General features: G+C 51.0%; 2 protein-coding genes and 1 non-coding gene across 10 annotated transcripts in view; 2 read left to right on the top strand and 1 right to left on the bottom strand.

Moving 5' to 3' along the window:
• The window catches only part of PTPRU (protein tyrosine phosphatase receptor type U), a 78,887-nt gene extending 74,409 nt beyond the window's left edge, over positions 1-4,478 (bottom strand). For all 6 annotated transcript variants that reach the window (XM_036349337.1, XM_036349336.1, XM_036349340.1 and 3 more), the window contains exon 1: positions 4,289-4,478. In XM_036349337.1, coding sequence (XP_036205230.1) covers positions 4,289-4,361 — 73 coding nt within the window. In that variant the 5' untranslated portion in view covers positions 4,362-4,478. The remainder of the gene's footprint in view (positions 1-4,288) is intronic.
• A 7,388-nt stretch (positions 4,479-11,866) lies between these two features.
• MECR (mitochondrial trans-2-enoyl-CoA reductase) overlaps positions 11,867-14,559 on the top strand; it is a 32,236-nt gene continuing 29,543 nt past the window's right edge. For 2 of the 3 annotated variants that reach the window (XM_036347181.1, XM_036347179.1), the window contains exon 1: positions 11,867-12,085. In XM_036347181.1, the coding sequence (XP_036203074.1) occupies positions 11,913-12,085 (173 nt within the window). In that variant the 5' untranslated portion in view covers positions 11,867-11,912. Of the gene's footprint in view, positions 12,086-12,128; positions 12,376-14,559 lie in introns of those variants that run through there. The other variant, XM_036347182.1, reaches the window with a different exon arrangement.
• Positions 13,421-13,527, top strand: LOC118677847. Its single transcript, XR_004974572.1, has one exon. It is a non-coding gene; the product is annotated as a U6 spliceosomal RNA (small nuclear RNA).

Below are 14,559 nucleotides of genomic sequence, written 5' to 3'. Positions count from 1 at the left end.
CAGGCCTCACCCCACCTGCAGGGGTCACCACAGGGAGCAGCTCTCCTCGCCTCCCTCAGGCTCACAAGGAGCCAGGACAGAAGCTGAGACCTGAGGAAGAGTCTCCCCTTCCTGAGACAGGGCCCTCCCCGCCTCTTCCCCAGACAGTCTCACTGACGGTTGGGACTCAATGCCTCTCACCAACTGCCAGGCCTCCAGCACAAAGGCCTGTCCACTGACAGGCCTGGCCAGCTGCTGGGGGTGGGGTTGGAGGGAGGTCGGGGGGCAATGTGGGAAACTTGGAGGAGGGGCTGGCAGGCAGAGACCTGCTCCCTTCCTCTCTCCCAGGGACTTAAGCTCCTCAACTCACAACTCCCAGATGGCACTCTCTACCCGGCCTTTTCACACACAATATCATCCCCCAACAGAATTTTCTAGATTCCTGGAGGGAAACCTAGTTCGTTAATCTCTACTTTCAGTGGAATCACTGCGCCCCCATCTGGCACCTCCAGCTCAGATTTTGACCCACTGGACTTCATTCATTCTTTCACGCCATACATATTTTACTCAGCATGAGTAGCCAGGCCTTGTGCCTGGCACTAAGGATTCAGAGGTGAACTCAATTCACAGAGCTCGTGGTCTGAAACGGAGAATGGACCAATAAGCAATAATCACAATAATTACTAATGGTATGGAAAAATCCAATCAATCCCCACCTTCCCTTCCTAGAACAGGGATAACCAAGGAAGACTTCAGGGGCAATGTGATGTCTAAGCTGAGGCCTGAAGAAGGAGCAGGAGTTCACCAAGTAAAGAGATGGAGTTAGAAAGTGCAAAGGCCCAGAGAGGAGAGGGAGGGAAAGGGCATGTAGGGGATACTGATAAGTGGGTCAGACTGGCCAGAGCATAGGGCGGAGCATAGGGCACAAAATGAGATGAGGCTGGACAGGCAAGCAGGGCTAGAGCAGGCAGTGAGGCCAAGGGAAAGGGACTTAACCCGGAAGGCAATGGCGAGCCTTCAGGTGGTTTCAGACCGAGGTTCCAAACATGCAGTTTTCATTGTAGGGAGATCCCTGGCACCATGGAGGGAGGGGTAGAGGGAAGAGACTGGAGCCTTTTTGCAGTTGAGAGATGGCTGAGGATGGAGAAGAGGAGACAGGTGAGAGAGATCCTGACAGTGGGTAAGGGTAGGGTGCATCAGGATGCAGGAAGAGGGCTTGGAGGAAGGATGGGGGCCGAGGGGGGAAGGGGCACGAGGTAACCCCTGCAAATCTAGCTTAGCTGGCGAAGGCATGGAAGGATTTCATGCCTGGAGCAAGCAGGGTGCCCACCCTGGATTTTCCCTGACACCTGAGCAGGGCAGGAGGCTGCCCATGAGCTCAGCACCCCCCACTCTGGCCACGCTGGGCTTCCTGCCGAATCCCCTCCCCCAGGCCCAGGGACAAGGACCAGCTGCCCAGACAAGATTTTATTGCCCAACCTGAAACCACTGGGCAGCCTCTCCCTCATTCCTGCTGTCCACAACCCTAGCAACCAAAAGGACAAAATGAGCTAGCACGCAGAGGAATAAATTACTGCCAGATTTACATGGCAGAGATATCACACACCCAGCCTTAGGAGGGGAGGAATCAGGAGGCATTCAGGGAGCCGGGTTGAGACTGTACATAGATTGGGGGCCAGGGCTGATCTCACGCCTTCTACTAAGAGCTTCTGAATGAAGCTCTGACAGTAAGTAATACCTACAAGGGTGCTAGGATCCTAAGAAGTGAAGTGACCTGCCCAAGGTCACAAAAAAACAGCAAGTGGTGGAGGCAGAACTTGACCGATGCCCCTGATCTTCCATTCACAGCCGCTGGGACTCTGTAACAGTTCTCAAAACCATCTTTTGTTCCCTGGCATTCACAGACAGAGCCTTACTTTACAATCTTCAAGGTCCATTATTATGATGCCCATGAGGCATAGGCGGAAACTGAGGCCTGAAGAATGGAAGTCGTTTGCTCAAGGTCTCACTCCCAAAACTGCAATTCTTGACAATCCTCCAGGATTGTCAGCAGGACAATGCCAGCAGGAATTGGGGCACCTGAGGATTCTTGGAATCAAGGTATTGCACGCCTTGGGTTTAATCTCAGGGCAGGGGAGGGGGACAAAGTTGCTGCGGCCCATGGAGGGGGCAGGGGGGAGGATAGAGAGGGAGGTCTCCAAGGCGAGGTCAAAGCTAATGCTGTGCCAGGCGCCGGGGCTTCAGGGCTAGTTCCCAGGTCTGAGCCTGAGGCAGGAGGGTCCGTGGAGACCGGAGAGCTGCGTTCGAAAGGCCTGAGAGGACAGCGGGGCCGTGAACCCGATCCCAGGGAAGCCCGTTCTCGGAGCCGGGGCCGGGAGTAGTCTCTCTCGGGACCAGCGACCAGCGCAGAGGCGGCTCAGCACGTGTTGATCCATCTGGCACCGCGCTGACCCCTGCTCGGGCGTCTCCCTGTCAATCTGCGGGCGCCGGAAGGGGGGGGGGGGGGGCGACCAGACTGGAGCCGCCCAATCGGTGGGAGTGGGGGAGGCTGAGGCCCCTAGAGGAGGATCGCCTACCCGGGCCCCAGGGGATGGATCAGGAGCCACTCCGCTGGAGGGGGACACAGTCTGGGATCCAGGCCTCAGGGAGGGATGTGGGGGTTTTCTGGGGGCGGCGGGGGGGGGAGGGTGGTTGGGGACACACACACACACACACACACACACACAGTCCACAGCACACAGCACACACGGACCCACAGGCACAAGCTCCAGATATGCACGTCGATATCCGATCACACGTACACACACACACACACACACACACACACGTACACACACACACACACACACACACACACACACACACACACCCCGCAAGACCCAGACTCCGAAACACACCCGGAGACGGCGCGATCGCTCAGCACAGAGACACATGGGCACTCTGCACACGGCGGGGCGGGCCTGGCCGGCGGGAGGCCGCACGAAGTTGCGGGGTCCACCCAGGGAGTGTCCCGGGAGACCCCGTCCGCGGCGCCTCCGGGAGCAACCGGAGGGGGAGCCGTCCGGGGCGGAGAGCCAAGCCCTGCCCTCGCCGGGACGTCGCAGCCCCGCCCGGCCCGGCCCCCCCAGAAGCGCCCGCCGGCTCAGCCCTCCCCGCTGCCCTCGCGTCCACCTCCAGCGCCCAGTTCTCCCCGCCACCCGCCCGGCGTCCCGCAGCCCTGGCGCCGCCTCGGCTCAGCCAGCGCCGCGCGGAACTTGCGAAACAACAAACGGCCCGACATGTCGGAGTCTGCGGCCGCGGGGCCCCTTTCCTCCCTTCCGAGCCTGCGGCCGGCGCGACCCAGGAGGGGCGGTGGAGACGCGCGCGGCAACTTGTTCCAGGCCCGCGCGCCACACACGCACACACACGGGGAACACACACACACACACACACACACACACACACACACACACTCAAACACTCGCACATCCTGCCGCTGCCCCCTCGGGTGGCCTGGGCCCTGGGCGCACACTCAGCCACGGCCAAGCGCGCACCCCACTCCCCACATTCTTAGACACGCAGCCAGCGCGCACGGACACACTCACACTCACACTCACATCCGCTCCAGACACGCTCCTGCACACGCATTCCCGGCACACTGGGCATTCACTCGGACCCACCCCGCCCCGGGCGAAGCACACCACCAACCCCAGACACTCCCACACGTACCCACCGCGCACACAGCGCACGGACACACACGTTCCGGGCCCGTTCCCACGCCTTCACACACGTACATAGATCTCACATGCACACACACCACACACTCGCTGGCAGAATCCACAGAGCACTCCCGGTCACAAGCGTAACACAAACACACAACACATTGTCAGACACACAACAAACAGCACTCCCCGCCGCGGCACACAAAATGCAAAACAAATGCAACACATAGCAGATACAACTCCAGCCACACAACCAAACTCAGACGCACACACAACAGACACACAACCTACTTGGCTGCACAAACACTGAACACTGGCGGACACACACCCTCAGCGCATACCCAATGCCTCAATGCACTCAACGCTCACCCCAAGGAACTCGTGGATACACAACACACACGGCACCGTTTCTTGCACACACATCTCCTGGATACACAACGGTCGCAGGCACAGGATCCCGTGAGCACAGGATCGCACATCCAACACTCAGACACACACAGGGAGCGGGCTCCGAACGCCCGGTCACCCAAAACTCACACTTTCTTCCGAGCTACGCCACGGCCCGTGGACTCCGCAGGGCAAGCTCGGTGCGACCGACGCGCACTTACCTGCGGGAGTCTCGGTCTCCGGCGCACAGAGCTGGAAGGTGAGCGCCAGGACCAGAGCCTGGGCGCGGGCCATGGTGCGCCGCCTTCTGCCCCGGGCCCGGCGCGGGGGGCGCCACCGGAGCCCGAGCCGAGCCCGAGCCGAGCTAGAGCCGGAGCGAAGCAGCACAGCGCGGAGCGGGACTGGCGCCGAGTCCAGAGCAGGAGCCCAAGCAAGCGGGGCGCTGACGTCAGGCCCGGCCGCGGGTTCCGCGGTCTCGGCGCGCCCCCTGCTGGTAGCCTCCCGTGTTGCCGCCGGATCGGGTCTCCAACTGCCCCGGCGCGCCCCTCCCCCACTCCTGCACCCCGCGCCTGGAGGTCGGAGGCTGGGCCTAGGCACCACCCTGCGCTGCACTGAGCTGGCACCGACATTCGCAAGCAAGCGCGCTCGTTGCCCACGCCTACCTCTCACACGGCGCTCTCAGGGACAGAGACCCAAAGACACCCTGCGTCCTGTGGGATGTCTGTTGCTTTCATCCCCTCTATCTAGGCCCCTCCAAGTGCGCATTGGTACATACCTTCAAGGACAGGAAGCTCATCGCCTCACTTGAGTGAGTGGTTGGGTCTTTGGAATGCTAACTTTTAGAGTTGGTCCTAGTGTTCATTATCCTCTCAATGTCCACGGGCTCTAGTTTTGTCCCCCTTTCATTTCCGATCTTAGTAATTTGCGTCCTCCTTTTCTTAGTTAGGCTGGCTAGAGGCTTGTGGAGTTATTCACCTTTTCCAAGAACCAGCTTTCGGTTTGGTTGGTTTTTCTCTATTAATTTCCTGCTTTCCCTTTCACTGATTTCTGCTCTCGTTTTTATTATTTTTCTTCTACTTCCTGATTGGATTTAATTTGCTCTTTTTTTCTAGTTTCCTAAGGCAGAAGTTTAGATGGTTGATTTTAGATCTTTCTTCTTTTCTCATGTATACGTTCGGTGCTATACATTTCCCTCTAAGCACTGCTTTTACTGAATCTCACAAATTTTGATAACTTGTGTTTTCATTTTCATTTCGTTTTCTTTTAGTTCCAAGTAGTGGGGTTTTGTTTTTTCAGTCCTTGCCTGAGCACATGCTTAGAGAGAGGGAGGGAGAGAGAAACATTGATTGTTCGACCGGGAATTGAACCAGCAACCTTTTAGTGCACAGGAGGACACTCAACCAATTTAGCCACTCTGGCCCGGCTATTTCAACGTAGTTTTACATTTCTCTTGAGATTTCTTCTCCGTGTGCTGTTTAGAAGTGTATTATTTAATCTCCAAGTATTTGGGGATTTTACAGCTCTTTCTGTTATTGATTCTAGTTTCATTCCATTGTGGTCTGAGAGCAGTCATTGTATGAGTTCTTTTTTTCTGAATTTGCTGATGTGTGTTTTATGGCCCAGAATGTGGCCTCTCTTGGTGAATATTCCAGATGAGCTTGAGAAGGATGGGTGTTCTGCTGTTGTTGGGTGGAGCAGTCTATAAATGTCCTCTATATCCAGTTGACTGATGATGTGGGGTTCAATTATGTCCTTACTGATTTTCTGCCTGCTGAAAATGTTCATTTCTGACAGAGGGATGCTGAAGTCTTCATCCATAATAATAGTGGAGTCATCTAGTTCTCCTTGCAATCCTGGCTTTCAGAAACTTCTTTTTCATTCTGCGAAGCCCACCTCCCTCACTAACTCTCATTGGTTCTAGCCTACACTGGCTACACAGGTTAAGTATTATTTGGGCTTCTACACAGTATAGGCCCGTACAAGCCCTTGTACAATGACCACTAACTAGTTGTCCATGACTTTGTAAGACCAGACACCTTCTATGTGCTTAACCCCCGTGGGCTAATTTAATCTTCACCCCTATTATTCCGACTACACAGTTGAGGACATGGAGATACAGAGAGACCGGACTTTTCAAAGGTTATGCATTAGTATGCAGCAGCACCAACACTGAATCAAGGTCATCTGGCCTGAATTGAATTGGGGCTGAGACCTGCCTTCCATCTGGAACAAATCAACAAATACTGGATACTGATTCATTTATTCAACAATTGCTATGAGTCCAAGTGGAGATATAAAACAGACAAAAATCCCTACCCTCATGGAGCTTATATTCCAATGAAAAAAAAAAACACAATAAAAATAAACAGCCAAAACCAGCAAATGTCCTGGTATATGAGACAGTGATATACCAGAGAAATGGGAGCGAGTCTGAGAGTGAGAGGGAAGCAAGTTATTGCGGTTTTAAACAGAGCATCTACTCTATGGCGTATTACTTGTCTCCACCCCTAGAACATCAGCTCCCTAAAGGCCAGGACTCGGCCACGTATCCCACTGCCTGGTATCTGATATGTAGTTAGTGCTCAATAAATATTAAATTCAATAATTAATACAGACATTGTCCTTGCCCTCGCGAAGCTTACCGTTTAGACTTTAGAGGGAGAGACCAATAGCAAACATGGAAATCAATACCTAATTACAGTCTGAGGTGTGTGCTCTAAAAGAAGTGATTGAGTGTTGTGATACATAATTGGATGGGGTGGAGGGATCTACTTTACTTAAGATAACCGGAGGGATTCCCCGAGTAAGTGATGTGGTGACATTTGAGCTGACGCCTGAAGTATGAGAAGGTAGCCTCACGCAATCCCTGGCGAGGAACACTGCTGACGGAGAGAACAGCCTGTGCACAGGCAGAAGCTGGTGGGTTTGGGCAGCAGAGAGGCCAAGGGGGCTGAAATGAGAGGGGAGGAAAGGAGGCCAGGGCAACTGTAGAGGCTGGCAGGCCCTGCAGGTCATGCAAACGACTATGGGCTAAACCCTAAGAGCAGTGAGAAGCCATTGAAGCATTAAGCAGAAGAGCAAAATGTTCTTCTGTCTCTTTAAAAGAATAATAATAGCCCTAGCCAGTTTGGCTCAGTGGATAGAGTGGACCGAAGGGTCTCAGGTTCGATTCCAGTCAAGGGCACATACCCAGGTTGTAGGCTTGATCCCCAGTAGGGAGCATGCAGGAGGCAGCTGATCAATGATTCTCATCATTGATGTTTCTATCTCTCCCTCTCCCTTCCTCTCTGAAATCAATAATAATCTCTTAAAATAATAATAATAATAGTAATAAGTCCCCTGATCAGCCAAATGGAAAGCAGACTGAGGAAGCAGAGACCCCTGGGCCTGGGCAGATGGGTCTAACCAGTGGGCAGTGACATTGAACAGAGCCTAGCGGTTCAAGGTGTATCCAGGCCTTCCTGTGCACTGCCTCTGCTCCCTGCTGGCTCGGCACGGATGTTGGCACAATTGAGGTTTCTGTGGCCTGCAGGAGAGGCAGGACTGAGGACTCCTGGGCTCTTGGTCTCTTCCCTTGTGAGCCAGGAGGTGGCCAAAAAGACAATAGGCAAGGACCAGAGACAGAGAATTAACCGGATAGAGAGTCACGGGGAGTAAGATAGAAGCAAGAAAAGGGAGATGGGGAAGAAATGGAGAGAGAGAGAAACTGGAGCAGAGAGAGACAGAAAGCAATACCCAGAAAAGCACTACTCAGAGAGCATCAGGTACTCGCCAAAGGTCACATGGCTAGTCAATAGTGGGCCCGGGATTCAAACCTAGACCTGACTGATGCCACACCCCTCCACTCTCGGTGCAGGGGAAGCCTACAGGGCAGAGACCGTGATGGAAGCAGAAAGAACACAAGCAACAGGTGGACAAATGAAAAGAGAACATTCTGCTTCACTTGAAAAAGACCACAAACTTCTATAATCCTAGAGAGAAGAGGGAAGAACAAGAAAAGTCCTGCCCCGGAGTGACCCAAATCTAAGGTAAAGGAGACGGCACCACAGGCAGGGCCAGGCCATGAGGAAATTCAATTACTTTCAACTCATGGAATATTTATGACACCTGCCCCGTGCCAGGCCCCATGTTGGGTGCTGGCATCAGGGAGATACACAAAACAGAGTTCCACTCTTGCCTGGAGGGGGAAATGGGCACATACATAAATAAGAGACTAAAGGCGGCAACACCTGTCCAGAGAAAACACAAAGGCAGCAGGAGTTGACTCAACCTAGGGCTTTGGAAAATAACATCAGAGAAATTATATGTGAGCCTGGAGTTTCCCAGGTAGGCAGGGCAGGGAAGAGCATATCAAGCAGGAGGAGCAGGTTGAATGAAGGCCCGAGACATGGAAGTTCTGGGAAAGGTGGGTATCAGGTACGGGTGGATCATGGGCTGTGCATGGTCCAATAGCTGGAGATAAGACAGTCTGGGAGACCTAGTGCAAAGGTCTTGAATGTGAGCCCGGAACAATTGGACTTGAACTCCTAGAGAGCAATGGTTTTCAAACTTGCCCCTTGAGGAACCCAGGTGTTCCTCAAGCCAAGTTGGGGGGGTTTACCATTGAATTAAAACGAGTCATATTTTTCTAATTTGCAAGAAGGTAGATTAATTATAATGAATATAATTTTTTGTTGTTGTTTTAAGGTTTTTTCCCACATACATTTTTCTGAAGATTTTAGTATGTGTCAGTAGTGTGAGAGAATGCTAGAATTAGCATAGAATCAGAGCTTTGTTTACAATTTAAAGTTTAATATATCAATAGTTCATGGTGTTTTACAAAGAACTGTAGCTTCTGGTTCCCCCTAAAGGAGTTGGGGAGGCAGAAAGAAGAGAGGGGATCGCTGTTAGAAAGAAGGCTGCTGACACCGTTCAAACAAGAGCCAATGGCCTGAACCAAACGTGATGACTATCAGGATGGATGGGGCCTGAGTCCAGCTCCAAGGAGAGAGACCTGCTGGGTGATTTTCCCGGCTTCCTGGCTGGGCTGTCCATAATTCAGAGGAACTAATTTGGTAGAGAAGATAATGTCAACAGCTCAAAGTCACCTAGGGAGTCTTACAACAGACATCGACCTGTGTGTCACTGTGAAAACAGAAGATAAGCAAGACTGGGTATTGTGTGTGTGAGTGGGAGAGAGAGAGAGAGAGAGAGAGAGAGAGAGAGAGAGAGAGAGAGAGAGAGAGAATGCGCTGTGGGGGACCAAGGGTTTCCCCCATGATGGGACACCAACTTTCTCTATAATAAAAGCAAGTACAAACACTTTGTCAGCATGACCTATGGGCCAAACCATAGTCTGCGTGTTTTACATGTGACATTTCTCATTTAGTCTTCACAATAACGCCCCAATAATATTCATCCAATGCTCTCATGTGCCAAGCATTCTTGTACTAAGTGCTTCAAGTGAAGTGAATAATATCTCACTTGATCCTCACAACAGCCTTGAAACAGACACTATTATTTCCTTCATTTCAAGGATAAGGAAATGGAGACACAGAGAGGCCAAGTGACTTGTCCAAAATCACTTTGAAGTGGTTTTAGAAAGTGGCTGAGCCAGGACTCAGTCCAGATTTGCCAGAATCCAGCCCTGCACCCTTCATCACAGCACTTAGCTTTCTTCTCTTCCTCAGAGGAAAGACTCTGAGTTAAAAAGCTTCAGGTCAATAAAACCCAAAGAAATGAACTCTTATCCCTCACAGACCTGCCTCGGTGTTTCTCGAAGCCTGTTTCCTGGGCCACCTGTGTCCGAATATTCTTAAGAGCTTGTAAGAAATGTACGTTTCTGGACCCCTCCCCAAGATTCTAATTCAGTAGGTCTAAGATGAAACCTCAGGTGGTTTTTAGGCATATTGAAGATTTGGAGTCACAGGACTGGCTTCATCAGCACCTTCTCCAAGATACCCCACCCTGCCCCCATCCCAGACATGTCTCCTTGACTCCACCTGTGTCCTCTCTCACGTTAACAGTCGACTGGGTTTTAGGTATGCTCATGTCTCCACTCCACCAGAAATGTGAAAAATATGATCTAGTGTCTTTATTGGGCTACATCTTTTTACAAAGAACTTTGTCCCATTTAATTCCTTTCTACACTGAGCATTTTTATTTATTTTTTAAATATATTTTTATTGATTTTTTTTTATATATTTTACTGATTTTTTACAGAGAGGAAAGGAGAGAGATAGAGAGTTAGAAACATCGATGAGAGAGAAACATCGATCAGCTGCCTCCTGCACACCTCCCACTGGGGATGTGCCCGCAACCAAGGTACATGCCCTTGACCGGAATCGAACCTGGGACCTTTCAGTCCGCAGGCCGACGCTCTATCCACTGAGCCAAACCGGTTTCGGCTTTATTGATGTTTTTATAGAGAGGAAGGGAGAGGGACAGAGAGTTAGAAACATCAATGAGAGAGAAACATCAACCAGCTGCCTCCTGCACACCCGCTACTGGGGATGTGCCCCAACCAAGGTACCTGCCCTTGACTGGAATCGAACCCAGGACCCTTCAGTCCCCAGGCCAACGCTCTATCCACTGAGCCAAACCGGTCAGGGCTACTCTGAGCATTTTTAGAGGGGGCCCTCCTCCTTGTGATCCTTCCCTTATACCTGAACACACTTAGCATTTTACAAGGTGCTCTCCTGTCCATTAAACATTATTCTATTGTTTCATCCAATCCTCACAACAATCTTTTTTAAAATACTTTTATTGGTTTTTAGAGAGAGAATGAGAGGGAGAGAGAGAGAGAGAGAGAGAGAGAGAGAGAGAGAGAGAGAGAGAAACATCTATGTGAGAGCGAAACATTGATCAGCTGCCTCCTGCATTGCCAGGATCAAGCCCTGCAACGCAGACATGTGCCCTGATAGGGAATCGAACCAGAAACCTTTTAGTGCACAGCAGGATGCCTAGCCAACTGAGCCACAATGGCCAGAGCCCTCACAATAATCTTAAAATAGGAATATTCTCCCCCTTATACCTATGAGGAAAGGCTCCGAGTTTCAGTCACTTGCCTAAGCTAGGAAGTGGCAGGGCTGGGATTTGAACCTAAATCTTCTAACTCCAAACCCAGTATTCTTGCCTCCACAGCAGCTTACATGTACTCAGTGAAGGGAAGTAAGCTTTGCCTTCCTATGCTATGAGAAGATAGTGGGGATTAAATGAGATAATGCCTTAAATGGCCTGGCACAGTGAGCACTCGATAATAAATGGTGGGGCCCAGCCCGCGTGGCTCAGTGACAGAGCATGGACCTATGAACCAGGAGGTCACGGTTCCATTCCCGGTCAGGGCATATGCCCGGGGGTTAAAGGCTGGATCCCCAGTGTGGGGCATGAAGGAGGCAGCCGATCAATGAATGATTCTCTCTCATCATTGATGTTACTAGCTCTCCCTCTCCTTTCCTCTCTGAAATCAATAACAAAAATTTTAAATAAATGAATGAATGAATAAGTAAATACATAAATAAATGGTGGGGAGGAGAAACTGAGGTCGGGGGAGGGGAAATGTCTTCCCCAAAATCAAACAACAATTGCAGACTGCAGACATAGCTTTAGACCAGCCTCGGACGCTGCTTGGGAGATCAACTTTGGCGGGCTCGAAATCTCCGCGACTCCCGCAGGTCCCCGCACCGCGCGTCCCTAGCTCCCCTCGCAATCTCACCAGGCGCCACCGTGCGGGCAGCGGAAGAAGGAGATGGCCCTTTAAAAGGAGCGAGGGGCGTGGTTACGAGACGGGGCGGGGGCGGGGCTGGCGCGCGGTCGCGGGAAGTTGACGTCTCCGGGACGTCCGGCTCTGGGATCCCTGCGGTGAGCATGTGGGTCTGCGCGCTGTGGGAGGCGCGGACCCCGGCCCTGCTGCGGCGGAGGCTGCTCCCTGCCTCGGGCTTCCGCCCGCCCGCTGCCGCCTCCTGCTCCGCGTCTGCCGAGAGCTCCCGGGTCCGGGCGCTGGTCTACGGCCACCACGGGCACCCGGCCAAGGTCGTCGAGTAAGAGACCGCGCCGAAACGGGGCCGAGGACTGGGATTCTTGTAGGGGTTTCCGACGGGCTGTGCAGAAGGGAGACTGGGAAGGGAGAGACAGGGTCCGAGGAAGAAGGTAGAGAGTAATAGGACCGAAGCTGGAGCCCAGGGTATGTTTGGTAGCTCAGAAAGACCGCGTTTCGAAGAAGTTGAAGATCCGAGAGGCACAAGTATAACTGTGATAGTGGCTGACGTTATTGATGGAGTGCTGTATATGTCGGGCAATCCCTGTGTAAATCGTCACAACCACCTCTGGGGTAGGTACTTGATGTAGCCCCATTTTTCAGATGAGAAAACTGAGGCATCAGAGAGGTAAAATCACTTGCTCAAAGTCACACATCCGATAAGTGGCAGAGTTGAAATTTGAATCCAGTTGGACTGACCGACCCACCCAAGTTCTTTCCTTCTGTTATTTTTTGGAGGGGGTGTTCAGAATACTTTTACATCCATTTGGATCTTCACTTCTTAATACAGTAGGTCAGAGATCACTGTTTCCATTTTACAAAGGACAAGGGACTTGTCCAAAGTGCTATACTAATACCCATTGGAACAGAGGCAGGAATCCATGGCTTCTGACACCTGGTCTCGTGCTGTGTGCCTTTACTTACAAATGCTCCTGCTTTGGAGCCAAGACCTGTTTGACCTTAGACAAGTCACTCAGCCCCTCTGAGCCCTCATTACTTTTATAATTATGTCCTCCTAAAATTCTATTAGATCTTAATAAATGATTTTTGCATGTGACTAATAAAAACAGTATATGAATTTTCAACCATTATAAATCTGCCCATAAGTAACTAGAGGTATACCTCGTTTTATGGTGCTGCGCTTTATTGCACTTTGTGTTTTGCGAATTAGGCAGGACCCTATACCCGCAATAAGATTATGACTCGCTTTATTGCTATACTGGTCTTGTTACATGATCTGGAACCAAACCTAAAATATCTTCTGTTTAGCTATCCAAAAGGGCTAGTGGGGTCACTGTAGAGGAGATACAGTGAAAGCACTGACCTGTAAACCAGACAACCTGGGGTCAAATTCTTGCCCTCCCTGTCCTAGCTGTGTGTTCGGCAAGTAACTAAGGTTCTCTGAGCCTTGGTTTCATTATCTTTAAAAATGGAGACAATACAGTCATAGCTCATAGTGCCAATCAGCTGAGGTCAATCTAATGCTTTCCACCAAAAAGTACCTACGTACTCTCCTGCAGTCCCTTGTTTACAACTCTTTGATTCCCAGCAAATGGTTTGCTTGTTTTCCAGAGGACAGGCAAACGGAATTATTTTCATGATTAAAATACAGACTAGAGTGCTCACTTCAGCAGCACATGTACTACAGCTGGAATAATACAGAGACGATTAGCATGGTCCCTGCAACAGGATGGCACACAAATTCATGAAGCATCCCATATTTTTACTTAAAAAAAAAAAAAAGATGAGAGTTGTTTCGACAGCCGAGAGGATATACCTCGGATAAATTTCAAGGTCATTCCCTCAGCCTAGCCACATCCACCATTAGAGTATTGAGACCAAAAGAATTTTGAGAAGACTCATGAGTCAATAAACCCCAAACTGTATGTTGCTCATGAGTCAATAAGTCACCAATAAACCCCAAATTGTATGTTGATCATCAGTAATATATTCCCCTGAGGACTGTGCTGTGATGAGCTGGTAAAGCTCTGATGAACACTCCTTTTCCAGAATTGCAACCCAAACAGGAACGATGTAGTGCCTCTCTCGCGGGCTTGTGATTTATGTCTGGGACAGGGCCTGCCACAAAACAGGTGCTCCAAAAACGCTCTTACATCTGTATCTGATTTCAGTAGGAAGTGCACCTTTTCTTGAGTTCGGTGCTGATGAAGAAGGCATCTCCAGTGTTCGGGACCCTGAGGAAAGGCTGGGGCAGGTTAGGCAGTTGAGTGCAGCTGCCTCCTGATTGATCACCTCCTCCCGGAGCGCCAGGGAAGCTGGAACAGACTTGTTGCTGATGCCACTTAGGAAAAAAGGATAACCGTCTTGTCTCCTTGTATGGAACCCTACTAATTTCCAGAATTCAAAACATGATGCTTCCATAAAGCATTGGATTCAACCTTGGCCTCACATCTCAGTCACCTATGCCACTTTTAGAAACGACATATCCCCAGGCGTTACCCCTGAAGTACTTAGTAAAATCTGTGTTTTCAGAGCTCTCCACGTGACTCCGATGTGCAGGCCAGGGTCGAGAGCCGTTGTCCTGTGGATGTGGACTGTCAGGCAGGCAGGCGGTTCTCACTCGGCCTGAGAATGGCAGCTTTCCTTTCTGACCCAGATTCAGGCCATTTGACTTGTTCCTGTATGGACCGAAGCCAGAGGCTGGGATTCTCTCCTTTGTAGTCATGTCTTAGGAGGTTTAAGGTAACCGCGGTGTCACAGAAAGAAGCAGGTGCCCTCTAAATATCCTAGTAACTG

The sequence above is a fragment of the Myotis myotis genome, unplaced genomic scaffold (genome assembly GCF_014108235.1).
Source record: "Myotis myotis isolate mMyoMyo1 unplaced genomic scaffold, mMyoMyo1.p scaffold_m19_p_2, whole genome shotgun sequence".
In the NCBI taxonomy this organism is placed as follows: Eukaryota; Metazoa; Chordata; class Mammalia; order Chiroptera; family Vespertilionidae; genus Myotis; species Myotis myotis.
This window is presented reverse-complemented; position numbering and strand designations above follow the sequence as displayed.